This window comes from Sander vitreus, chromosome 10 (genome assembly GCF_031162955.1).
Source record: "Sander vitreus isolate 19-12246 chromosome 10, sanVit1, whole genome shotgun sequence".
NCBI lineage: Eukaryota > Metazoa > Chordata > Actinopteri > Perciformes > Percidae > Sander > Sander vitreus.
In genome coordinates, this window is record NC_135864.1 from 20979149 (window position 1) to 20992953 (window position 13805).

Below are 13805 nucleotides of genomic sequence, written 5' to 3' on the forward strand. Positions count from 1 at the left end.
CACACACACACACACACACACACACACACACACACACACACGCTCTGAAACGCTCTCACACATACAGACTCACTCACTCGCCACTCTTGCTTTTGCTCCGACAATGTGTCTCTTCCTTTATCTCATCCCCTTAACCGCGTTTCCGCGCAAGGAACAAGAAATCATTTTCACATGCACACAAACACACAGGTGCTCTAAGCAGCATGTGTACGTGCACACTTTGTGGAGATAATATCAGATAGCTTAACAGATAAATTGGCTGTAAAAGATGCACTTTTTTCTTAGCAAAACAATCACAGTAACATAGTATTTATCTCTGCCTTCTCAACTCCCGGCAGGAGCTGTCCCAGACATATCATTTCTATACGAGATAAAAAAAGATAACACCATTTGTGTGGCTGTTGTGGTGGTACGCAACAGAAGGAAAAAAAAATGAGTTGCCCAAAATGGGTTTAAAATCTCTACATCTGCATATCCTCCAGGTTGCCATCCTGGATTCAGTCTCTCATCTTTGAGTCTCATCGGCTTGTAACACACTCCACTTGGAATTGTCTCAGGGAATAGAAATAATGACAAAAAAGAACAAGCTTTGTAAGGCATTGAAACGTAAAACAAACCAAAGAAGCAATTAAAAACATTTTGCGAATATTGACATAGAGGCCATCGTTCGAAGTGTGTCTCCCGCAGGAGGAAGGGATGGGAAATAAAAAGCACTTCTCTTTGATTTTGTTATGAATTCAAGATAAGTGTTGATATCTCCTTAGTCTGCTTAAAAAGGCTTTTTAAAATGATTATTTTAGAAAAAAACACTGCAGAAAGACCCCTCCCCGGATCAGGGGAAGGGAAGCAGTTTGATTTTGGCAGCTCTGCACAACTTGACATCCACAGAGAGCTCTCAGCAACTCTCCTCGTAGTAAAAGTCTAGTTAAATCTCTTCACGTTTTAATCCGACTCATGCCCTTCCCCTCCCCATCGCAGCCCTCCCCCTCCCTGTGATATTTATAAAACACAATCCTCTCCTCTGTCGTTCATCCTCCTGCTCCTCCTCCACCACCGCCGCCTCCTCCCCCGCCTGCGCCGGCTGCCCCTGGCCTTCTTAAAGCTATACGCGGGTGGTTGAGTGGGAGTGCGGCAGGCCTGTGGAGTTGAAGCCGGTTGTGAAGGTGTTGTAGGGGTGCAGGTTGGGCATGCCCACCAGGGAATTGGGGATCATGGTGATGGTGTTGGGGGTCATGAGGGGAATGTCGTCCGGAGAGCGCCGCAGAGTGAGCGTGTAGTCGGGCAGCGAAGCCAAGCGCAGTGCCCCCTCGTTGCTGTTCCCCGCCTCGCACTCATGGTGCGTCTGGTTCATCTGCAGCGACATGATCTCTTCCTCGGGCGCGTGGTGGCCAATGTCGTTGGAGGTGGTCTGGCGTTGCGGGCTGGGCTGCCCGTGGCCGGAGTCCTGCCGCCGCTTGTCCTTGCGGTAGTAGAGGGCTGCGAAAGCCAGCACATTGAGGAACAGCAGCGAGGCTCCCACAGCGATAGTGACGCTGAGCTCTGTTGAGTAATCCCGTGGGTTCTCCACCACCAGCGGCCCGGTCTCCTCGTCGTCATTCCAAGAGTCTTTGTCCTCACTGTTGTAGGCCGGGGACATGGGAGGCCGCTTGGTGTTGAACGGCCAGGAGGTTTTCCCGTTGGGCCTCTTGGTGGACAAGGTGTTCTGGGTGGTCTCTGGCGGGGGCACTTTGGTGGTGGTGGAGGTGTAGTGGAACATGTCGTGGAGGTTGTACAAGTGGGGCACTAGGTGTTTCCAGAAGGCCACTTTGGTAGCGCGGTAGTGGTCGCGCACTCGTGGCTTCAGGCCGATATGCAGGTAGAGCTGGTCCTGGGGGTTGTACTTGGACCAGGCCACCTCTTCAAAACGGTTGGCCTTGGTGTGGATGAATTTGGTGTCTTGGGGAACTGGTTTGTTGGGATCCCTACAGAAAGAGAATAGACAGATGTGACATGAGATTCTAGAAGTACATTTAATTATTCATTCTCCCACATTCATGTGGATATATGAAGCACATAACAATACTACAAGGAAAACACAACAGTATCCGTCACAGCTTATATGTTGGTGTAAAAGGGGTTCAGCCACCACTGGAGAATTTATTGATCTTGCTTGGTGAAACCCACAACAGCGAAAGCACAAACCCACAACAGCCACTAACAGGCTGCAGTTAATAATTGATCAAGGTGTATATGGTGTGGTACTGTATGTATTACACTTTATGTTGCGGCATCAACTGACACTAATTTCTGCTATTAATTTATTTTCCCAATCCATTTTTATTTGTAACACGAGATCTCCATGCAGCACGACCCCTTCCCTCTCGTCTTTCAGCCACCTCTCTGTCTGTCTTATCTCTCCTATCCTCTCTCAGCCCAGATGTTGTTCTTAATTCAGTTCTGATGCAGCCCACCCACAAAAACCAGGGCAGAGGCTTTTAAAGTAAACACATGAATAAGTCAGCAGGCTTTAGGGCTCGCATCAGGAGGCATCTAGTTGTTGATAATCCAACCCTGGTGGAGCCCCTCTGCTAATTGCTCGGGGAAGGCAGCACAGTGTGCATTGGCATCCAGTGTACTGATGTAAAGTGGACCATATTAATCAAGACACTAAGAGGGAACTGCAGAGGCGCGTTTGTGTGCTTGGATATAAGGATGTTTGTGTGTGTGTGTGTGTGTGTGTGTGTGTGTGTGTGTGTGTGTGTGTGTAGGACTGAAAGCAAGAGACAAAAGGAATGTGTGAGAGTGTGTGAGACTGAGAGAGAGAGAGAGAGAGAGAGAGAGAGATTTTCTGGATGCAGTACCTCTATTGATCTACAGAGTTCACTGTTCCACTTTTCAGTTTTTGACACGTTGCCTCAACAACCGGATGACCAACCATTTCAATTACATTGAAGCTATTGATTTATTGAATGAATTAACATATAGCAATCTCCCACAATCACACAGCTCCATGTTGCCTTGTTGCCATACAAAGTCAGGAGTGGGAGTTCTGCTGCCCATCGCTATTGCTTTTGGTACTGATGAAATTACTTTTCTGTGAAAGAACCTGAAGAATAGCCTTGAAAACACAATCACTGTGTTGTTTAAAGGAAGCAAGGATCTGCGCGACATTTCTCTAAATGTCATGAAATATCCCTCTGATTGCGATGTCAGTGGCAAGCAAAAGTTCACTTTAGTTCGGGATTAAGGGATATGGTGTCTACAGTGTTTTTTTGGCATGGGCTGAAAAACCTCCAAACACAGCCAAGAGAATTAAAAGCCATGCCAGAAGAATTCACCCTCCATCATCTCCCCTGTTGGTTTCTCTGCTGTCAATTTTTCTTTTTCAGGTCAGTGCTTCTGGGAGAGGTGAGAGAGAGACTGAGAGAGAGAGAGAGAGAGAGAGAGAGAGAGTGGGGAGGGGTGAAGCAAATTGAGATGGCCTGGACCTGGACTGGTGTCAGCAGAGCAGCCTGTAAATAACCTCTGTTATTAGGCCTGTAATGATCCCCAATGAATATTGACAGCCAGACTATGATGACTTTGTAGCTGAATATCAGTAATTAAGTTTCAAAGGAGTGGGTGGTGGAGGTAAGGTCATATTGATCTCCCCGTGTGCAACATGCCAGAGAACAGGACGTCAATGGAGCAGCCTGAGACGTGGTTGTCTGCAGCCTGCATGCTTTCATGAATTCCCACAGTAGTCTTGCGCATGCTGTCACACACACGCATGCAAATTTTCTCCCCCTCTCTTTCTCACACACATACACATACACGCACATGACAACAATGATGGAGGTTAGAGCCATCTCGTTAATGGGAATTCCGTTGCATTTCCATAACACTGCAAATGCTCTCTTTTCAGGGGAAAAGAGGGGCGAACGAGTTGCTGAATTGTTACGACAAAATGATTGAACAGTTACTTGGATATTTTTTCACATAACAATCGGTGTGCGCAGGAAGCAAGGGAGCGGTGGTGTGGAGGAGTTAGGAAAGCTCTTTGGTGGCTGGCTGGCTGGTTCCGTGCAAGTGAAGATGAATAATTTAGGGAACACAAAGAAATCAATGTGGCATCTTTAGTTAATTTGATTTGCCGCATTAGAGAACAACTGGCTGCCTTATCTAATTACACACACATATGCTTGGGTAATTGTTGCAAAGTCAATAGTAAACAGGCTACAATCCTTTGAACAATTTCTACCACTGCAGCTCAACTTTGGGCTGCACGCTGGCTTTGATGTCCTGCCCTGAGCTGTAGTCGGAGGGAGTGAACTGAGCTCCGTCTCTGCTTCTCAATGCGGTGAGGACTACTAGGTTACTCTGCTCTATTTGTACTAAGGCTTCCTCGGCGTTGTGTGATGCAATGTAGCCAGATCTACTTTATGATGTTTTCTGAGGGCTGTGCTATGATTTCCATCTGAACATGGTAAAATAGTGCTGTAATCATTGCTGACATGTTCTCGGGATGTCTGAATTCTGTGTGGAACATTATAGGTGGTCATAACACCTGTATAATATAATCCAGTACAATAGTTCTATACTGAATACTGCCAGCAGAGTAAAGCTGATGATATAAACCTTTTTATTGAAAATCTTGAGATATCTTTTATAGGTCTTATTTTGTCTTCCCCTTGTATGCATATGACAGCGAAGTAACATTCACCACAAAAGCAGTCTTTTTTTTTTGCAACAGTCATAAAGTGACACAAAAAATGATAAGCTCCACAAGATATTATTTGTAGATAATACATACATAAAAAAGGTTTGAAGTTGTTCTATCTGAACTGCGCAGTAAGCTCCATGAGACATTTTGTTTAGTCTCTGTGCTTTTATTACTTTAAAACGATGTAATGAATATTGACGTCAGCAGAAGACTAGCAGCAGCTGAATACTCAAGAGATACAGACAGAACAAAATATAATTAAATAGGCTGGAAAGAGAAGCTTGGCAATAAGATATCAACCGTGTGCTGATTTTGATGGGCTGAAGACTTTTAGAAGTCACCGCGCAATATTTGTTTTTCGTTTGAGATAAAAAAAAATTTTTTAAAAATGAATGGCTTCATGAAAACACTTATTGAAGTTGAGCATTATCTTAAGCTGTAAACATCTAGCAAGCTGAAATAAAAAGGTGTGTCGGAGCCTTTTTTAAAAAAAATAACAAGCCTGTATTGTTTTCCCTGTTCATTTGTTTTGTACCTGAATAGCCTAAAATTACAGCTGACACTCAAACCTCGTGGTCATCGTATAATTTCCCATTTAAATATTCTTACAGTCCGGTGATAAAACGCTGAACACCTCTCGAGCTTGCAGTATGTGTTCAGCTCCATAGCAAACACCTCGTTGTGACTTGTACTGTATGAACAGCCCTGGCATAATGTGATGTTTGTGGTCCTGTTGGGCTCTCAGAGCTCCCCTGCATTAGCTGATAGCCTGCCTCCTGTCAGACCTCCCACTTAATCCGGATGGTCATTGGAGCTGTGGCTGGACTCCCAGGCAGAGGAGAGGGATTATTACACCCATAAAAGCAGGCGTTTTAATGGCCTTTCAGATTTCCTCTGATGTGTTCATATGGCTGCAGTACTATAAACCATCGCCTTCATCCCCCCCCCCCCCCCCCACCCCTCCCATCGCGATGCCCTGCTGACCCCCGCTAACCTTGGCCTGCCATGCGTGTTTAAGTGCTCCCGTGTGTTTATATCCATGATTGACTAGGAGTTGGTATGTGTGCGCTTCATCTCCAGTCCGTCCTCGTGTACCTGTGTGTGTGTGTGTGTGTGTGTGTGTGTGTCTGTGTGTGTGTGTGTGTGTGTGTGTTTGTGACGCACTGTGGTGTGATGACCTCCAGGGCCACACAAGCGCAGGACTTGAACATAAGAAATGTCACATTTCACAAAGCAGTACATGCTGTGTAGTTATGATGACGAGCCTCTGAAGGCGGACATAAGAAATGAAAAAAGGCTGCTGTAAGTGTTAAACTGCTTTTCTATAAGATGCTGCGGCACCTTGATGGCAGACATGACTCCCATCTCTATACCTACAGAACGGGGGCCTGAGCTCATTACCTATTCTAAGCCCTATCTGAACGCACTGATGTAAAAGGTAGATAAGGGGGAAGAATGAATATCATTTTCTTTCTTTTTTTCATTTCCCATGTACCTCCTTCCCCTTTTCATCCTGATGTAATTTGAAGCGCTTGAATGATCATAGACCTAGCCATTACCAAATCTGAAAAGACACGTTTAGGCGCCCTAAGGCAGAAGACAAGAATCTATTTTCACTACACTCAGGGTCTCTGAATTCAGAGTATAGCGTCTCAAAATAAAATAAAAAAGGAACACCCATTAATTCAGTGGCACTGATGCTCATTCTGCTATGCTGCTAAAATATGCTGAGTTGAAGCCTGTTTTTGATTTTAGTTATTGTTGTAAGTGTTGTGTAACAAATTCATCCCCTGTAGTTGTTTATCTACTTACCAGGTAACACAAAGTAAGCAGCTAATTGTAATTTTTAACTCCAGAAGGTTCCCAACACCTCTCCCTGCATTCTGTGTAAATGTTTAATAAATACGCTCAATTCTCTGTGTAGACTTTGCCTGTATCGGTGTAGGGGGCAACTTCAGCACAGAGCGGGCAAATTATCAGCCTGTGCTCTTTTACCCTTCATGTGGTTGCACGCTGGGGCAGAGGGCTGAGTGATGTGTGGTTCAAATTTAATGGCAGCCTCCGGTTCAGCAGGCTAAGTGATGCAGGGCGAGGCGCTGTGACTTTGGGGCGTGCAGAAGTGTTGGAGGTCACAACTCTCGGACCACTACTTATTATGGATGCTATTGATTTGTTTGATTAGATGAGTGGCAACAAACAAAACACCTCTCCTTCCCCCACCACCTTCCTCACATTCCCTTTCTCCCTAGCAGCTTTCTAACACTTCTAAACTGCTATATTTGTAAGTATGCAACATAATTGTATAACTTACACCCATTTTAAACTAACAACCACTTACGGATGTACACATGCAGATCAACTTCCTTTTCTCCTCCTCCTCCCCCGCCGTCCTCCTCTCATTACATTCAGCACACAGCATGGACAACGATCAATGGCATCCAGGCCCCTTAACAAGCCACACCACTTCCTTACCTTCTCTAATGCAAATCAGGATATTGGCTACAAATCTCCTATCAAGTGAGTGCCTATTTAATGGAGTAGCTAGGTGGCTGTATGGGGCTGTGCTGCTCCACAATGCCGAGCATTCACAGACTCCTGGTACAGGTTGAGTTGGCCCTAACGAAGGAAGCTGGGAACGGGGATAATCCGGAGAAAGGACAAGGACGGGAATCAAGGATGAGTGATGTAACTACTAGACAGCTGGGGTAAAAAAAAAAGGCTGAAGGAGTGCGGGAATGAGGTCAGATGGGAGAAACAGTTGAGGTATACGCATTGTTTATCCTACAGAGGAGGGCTGTTCGATTGACAAGTGGGAGGAGAACAAAAAAAAAAAATCAGCTAGCAGGGTTGTAAATCAAAGCGGTGGCTGTTTAAATGCACTACAGATACACTGTAGTTACTTCTATCTACATTTGTTTGGTCGACAACCATTGTCAGTAAAGACAAAGTAATCAATACTGCATATTTTAGCTCATGTTGTGAACGTAAAACACGAGTAGACTTTCTTTTTTTGTATAGATTAATGAGAGAGAGGAGGATGGAGGAAAATGAGGAAAAATATTCAACACATGACAGCGCTGTGCTCTTTAACTACATAGCAAGACCCTGCGCAGCATGTGGCAGAGCTCGCACACAGAACAGGGGAAATGAGCACCAGCCAGCAGGAAAAAAAAAACAAGTAGTGGGAAGATGGACCACAGTATTTATAGCACTAATGATGTATAATGATTGATCTTTTCTGGGGCTTTTCATCATTCTGTCTTTTCTGACGCGCTCTGGCAGTGTTTTTGTTGCTGCTGTGCTTGTATTTGTGTACAAGAAGGTGTGAAAGTCACAGTATGTGGACTTGTTGCAAAACTTTTGGAAAAAACTGTTCAAAAGAAGATGTGGCAATAAAGCGCAGGCAATGTTTGCCTGTCAATAGTAAAACAAATGTTGCAGCCAGGAAAATAATTCTGAGCTGAGTAAATCCCCGGCTTCTGAAACATCCCTAACTCTCAGGAAAGAACAGCCTCACAGTGTAAAGCACACACTCTACCAATCGCACTCACACACACATGTGCACACACACACTAAGAAGATTTGACTGCATGCACTCTCTGTATGCTTTTATGGTTCACTGACACTGATGACAGAAAAAAGCGCATGGGCAGGGATTTGCCCTGTAAAGATGACACATGAGAGTCAGGGACAGGAAGAGCTTTGAGGGGAATGCTGCTATGATACACACTGTTGACATGCAGCACAAGTGTCACACATGTTTCTACAGCCGATTTTGAGAGGGGGCAGGAAGTGCAATCTGGGTCAGTTCATTACGAACATCTGGAAGGGGAGTGAGAGCTGCTTTACAGATATAGAGAAGATAGTTGTTGGACGGGCCACGAATGCAAAGGGAATTCAACTGTCTTAATTAAAAGGATGTCCTCTAGAGTCAGATTGGGTTGGGTGGTGTTGGAGGAGACATCTATAGACCCTAGTGTGGTCTAAATGAGGAGAATGAACTTCAGAATCTATGAATCTATACCCATCGAGGTATTAATGGTAGAGTCCTTTACTTGGACTGGGGTAAAATTACCCTTTGGAGCAGCATGCTGAGTTTCCTATTATCGTGGCATCTAATCCCATGCTCTTTACCATCTGAGTGCCTCATTTTGGTCTGCAAGTAATCCCCCAGTCTGGAGTTACACCAAGGCGACACACCAAAGGGTGGATACTACCGGTAACATGGCGAGCACGGATCTTAAACCAGTTTGCCTCTAGTTTCAATCAATCAATCTACAAAACTGACATGGGGTCAGGAGTAAAAGTGCAATTTGTTTTTAGACTTCTACTGCTTGTCAGGTTGAAGGCCAGGTCAGGATTTTTGCAGGCTTCTTGCCCATGGCTTTGTTTTGAGTCTGAGTGTTTGTGGGTAAGATGGGCAGGCTGTCATCATCCATTAGAATTAATTTCGCTGATGTCGCAAGATCCAAGTTCAGAGTGATTCAGTACATAAACACTGTGCATTGTTACCTGGAGGCCTCAAACGTTTCTCATTAAAATTAAACACACTTGCTTTTCCTATAACAGCAGATAATATCCTTGGAAGGACAAGTAAGAAATTCCATCTACAAATTGCAGCCTTGTATGTGTTGACACAAGATGGCTGCCAGGCAGAGGAGACAGCTGTTTAGTCAGAGCATCACTGATGGACATTATTGCTTCCCTTGAGGAGCCGACATCAGTCCATCTGCACTAGTCTGCCATTAGCGGTTCAAGGATCTAGCAGAGGCGGCGGCACGTGGCTCAGCCTATCAGCCAGATGTAAATGCCACCTGATTGGACAGCAGATGATTTAGAGACAGATAAAAAACAGAACAAAATTTCAGACTGCATCCCATTCAGGATGGGATCAATACCTCTCTGGTAACGGGGACTGTCAAATTAAATTTCAGTTGTTAGAAATGATTACTAGTGGTCATACAAAACGGCCAGGCTTTTTGATGGGTGGGGGTGAAATTGAGCATTGTGGGGAGTTGGAGTCACGCAGAGCACGGGTGATCGACTGGGTCCACGCAAAGGGAATCAATACTACAGAGGGCAAGAGTTTGATATGTGTCCCTGATAAGTCTCTGTGTCTTTTGGGCCTCGGTGTAATAGAGCATAGATAGTATTTCCAGCCAACCCACACACAGAAGTATACAGAAAAGCAGGCGGCCATGCACACATACTCAACCCAAACAGGCAGCCAAGCACAAATAGCACAGCACACATTCTGGAGGAACATTTAATCTTCCTCAGATTCAATATGTCTCAGGTTTTCAGACTAGGACCCAGGAAGTCCAGGAAAAAAACACATTTGAAAAAAATGTCTGTGTTGAAAAATGCCTTTTCTGTCCTATGCTATCCATTGTAGAGCTTCCTTTTCCTGCAGCTTATTTTCTGTAGCACAGATGTCCTTTTAATAGGACTGAGATAGGATTTTTCGCTGTGGCTTTCGACTGATAACAAGTCTGTAATTGCGTGATCAATGGTTTTACTAATTTGAAGCACTTCTGTAATTTAAAAGACTAATAATATGTGTGAATGTGTGTTATTGCTACTATTATTAGACTCAAGATATACAGCTGTCTGCTAATGATGACTTTCTACATCACGGTTGTTTGCATTGCGAGAACTGTATAGCAGACGGATCAAAAGGCTCGGAAGAGTAAATTTGCTAGCAAAGAGAAAGGTAACACAGCTAACGCCACCTGTAACAGTTGATTTTCTGACCAAAACAGCTGTTGCTCCACCATCACTGCAGTCAGTCTACTACCCCTGGCTCTAATTAGCAGCCGGCTTCAATACCAAGAATAAGAATAAGCAAGTTAACCTCAAGTCAAGGTGACATTCACTCACAATTATTTGAGTATTTATTATTTAGTAGTTTGTAAACAAAATGTTTAAAGAATGTTTAAATTCTAATGTTAACTTTAGCTAGCACGATTAAAATCAAGCAACTCCCTGCTCTTAAATTGCATCTGATGTGTTTTTTTGTAGCAATTGACTACATGTGCACATATTATTATTATATATTGATCAACTGCTCTCAACGCATGTGAAGAAGATGGTTTGTTATTTTTCCTGTACCAACCATGTGTGAGGTAGACTAGAGATCATGTATGTCCCTTGAAATAATTAGACCATTTAGTCCATTTATTACACTTCTGTAGTTATGTGAAAGAACAACACAAGAGAATTGTATTAGACAGACAGATGTGTATTAAACATATTTGCAGATTCTAAGAGTTATAGATTTGTTAGATCAGAAAGTAATCTATGCACTATTATAGATTAAAATGTTTTAATATTATTTGTTGAACTATGAAGCGTTTCGTAAAAAAAATAAAATAAATGAATCTGAAAACCTTTCACCGACCACTTGGCAGAGTGCTGTAGTATATGAACATTCTATAACTTTCTATGACTTAAGATTTGGTATAAGGAGATGCATGAACTTTACCCCACTTTTATTGAAAACATTTGGAAACTGTTAACATGAGCAGAGGGCCCCCCAAGACAGAAGAGTCCTTTTTTGGCAGATTGCCAGATAAAAGGCATCGATTGGTCAGTTCCCTACTCCAAGCATATACTCACACTCCCACTTTAGGTTACAAAATGCACAGATAAATACCACGTTTTAACAGTAGAACAGGAGAGCGACAATATTTGAAGATTGGATTGGTCACCTCTCCGAGCTCCTGCAGAAGCTTGTAAAAGTGATGCTGAATCTTTGATTGTAATAAACCTTTTCATAATCGAGATCAGTTTCAGCGGATTCCTCTTCATACAGCATCGCAGCATTACTATTAAAGACAACAGTGCCAAGGACCCCACTTTGAGACTCAGTGAGGTAGACAACCAGCCATCGATCTAGATGTCATACACACATTCTCCTCCTCCAGATAATTAACAGAATACCATGATCACATAAAACATAAATAAAGGGCACACTGAACACTAGTGCGCCGTTATACTTTTCACTCATTCAAATTAAGTAGGAGTATCGATACCCATAAGCAGTATTGGTATCAATACCGAATAAATTCTAACAATTGGAATAACTTTCAAAACTTTACTCACCCAGTCTTGGCAAAGTTGGTCCAGTAGGTCATGACCACAGCACTGAGCATGACATCGTTCTTTGAGAAGTTACAGGGGAAAAGGTCAGTGGGACCAATCATAGGAATTCCGAAAACATAGGGCACCTCGTCCCCGTGGGCGGCGTCTGACCAGGCTGGCTTCATCAGGCTCTGGCAGTGGTGGTAAAAGGCGTAGAAGTAGGTGGGTGAGCCGTAGCGAGCATGGAGATCAGCCGTTACCACCGATGGCTCCACCCACTGGTGGTCGGTGAACAGAGCCACCAGCGTCTTGCGCCTGGTCTCTGGATTGTCTCTGTCTGCCCAGTCTGTGTACATGAACTTAATGGTCTCCCTCAACGTGTCCTTGCCCTCCGGGTACCCGTACAGACTGTCCACAAAGTCTGATACGGAGAAGTCAAAGTCATTTCCAGACACGCCGTCCTCTGAATCCACCACATTCTCCACAAAGCGCAGCCCCTCGCCCTGGTTGACCCCCAGCATGATGTCGTAGTTGAGGAACTCGCCCTGCTCCATCAGGATCTCCGGGTCATCAGGGATAACATCCCCATCGATTACAGGTCCAAAGGCCACGTGGTACCTCGCTGGTTGTATGTCCTGCTCCACCAGCTCCCTGGAGCTCTTCTTCCTCAGACAGTCCACCATGTCTAAGGTGTCCAGGACATTACAGCCCACCTTCTCCGCCAGGAGACGTGTATACTTGACCGGCTGGTAATTCACCGCCCAGCTGGAGAGGGCTGACCCACTCTGAATGATGGCTCTGTGGAACAGACCTGCAAGGACACAGGAAGAAGAGACAGGATGATGTTTAGCGTGTCACTATGGCAGAGGATAATTCAGTTATGTGCTATACTACATAATAATTGTCAGCAACATAGTTGGTAAGAATAACAAAGGCCAGACATAACAAGTCATTGTTGCCACACAGAACAATAATGGAATCATGGCTGTGATAATGAATGTGCAGATGGCCTGGTGTCTCAGACAGCTCACAGACTGAGGAGGGAATCAGTACGCTGTCTGTCATCTTCTCTTCTTCCATCCATCTCTATATGCTCTCGACAATAATCCCTGTATGTTTGTCAGGAGCAGATGCTGCCATTATGGCTCGATAGGTTTAGTTGCAAATAGAGGATGGACTAGACCAAATAATTAATTCCTTTCTTTGTAGGAAATGCATTAATGCAGTGAGATGTAAGTGTTCTTAGAATATATGAACCCTGCACACATGCCCTCCTCCTATTAATGTACTTTTCAAGGTAGCTTGACTTGGATGAACCTCAAACACTGCAATTATAGACACAGATGCTCTTTTTTGCATTCGTCTCACACAGACACACACACACACACACACACACACACACACACACACACACACACACACACACACACACACACACACACACACACACACACACACCTCTGCATCAGTTATGCCTTGTGCAAGTTAAAAGTCTTTTTTTGTACCTAAAAGATCACTAAATACTTCAGTTTGTGGGCGGATTGCTATAAATAAAAGAGAGACTCCTACTTCCAACATTTGCAGAAGGAATGGAGCTGCACACAAGCACTCGGCAATACAATGCTACATGGTGGCACACAATGAAAGGAGCTGAACAGAACGCCTCGGTTTCCTGCTTCTATACAGAAATAGACACATGTTGCACTAAGAGTCAACAGACCATCTTTTACGTGAATCTACATTGTTTGTGCGTGGGTGGGCTTTACAGGGGGTGGAGGGGGTTCAGAGACGAAAGCGAACAAATCTACAGTCTCATGGGGTGCTCCTAAATTACATTTTAGTTGCAGTGCAGTATGAAGGAAATCTACAATGACTTTTCACCACAAGGAACAAATCCCAAATAACAAACATAATTTCCTAAGAAATAATTGAATTGCTTCCTCTTTGAAAATAATGTCTTCCTTACAGACAGCAGAGTGAAGGTGACATGACACAACCCTCTCTGTCTTGGGGAGGCCTCAATCACCTCGTCGCCGATGCC

The 13805-nt window shown here is 44.2% G+C and overlaps 1 protein-coding gene across 10 annotated transcripts in view; it reads right to left on the reverse strand.

Moving 5' to 3' along the window:
- Positions 1 to 1098: 1098 nt before the first annotated feature.
- Positions 1099 to 13805, reverse strand: part of nlgn3a (neuroligin 3a) — a 100404-nt gene continuing 87697 nt past the window's right edge. For all 10 annotated transcript variants that reach the window (XM_078261497.1, XM_078261496.1, XM_078261493.1 and 7 more), the window contains 2 exons: positions 11786 to 12575; positions 1099 to 1961 (listed from right to left, as the gene is read on the reverse strand). In XM_078261497.1, the coding sequence (XP_078117623.1) occupies positions 1103 to 1961; positions 11786 to 12575 (1649 nt within the window). In that variant the 3' untranslated portion in view covers positions 1099 to 1102. The remainder of the gene's footprint in view (positions 1962 to 11785; positions 12576 to 13805) is intronic.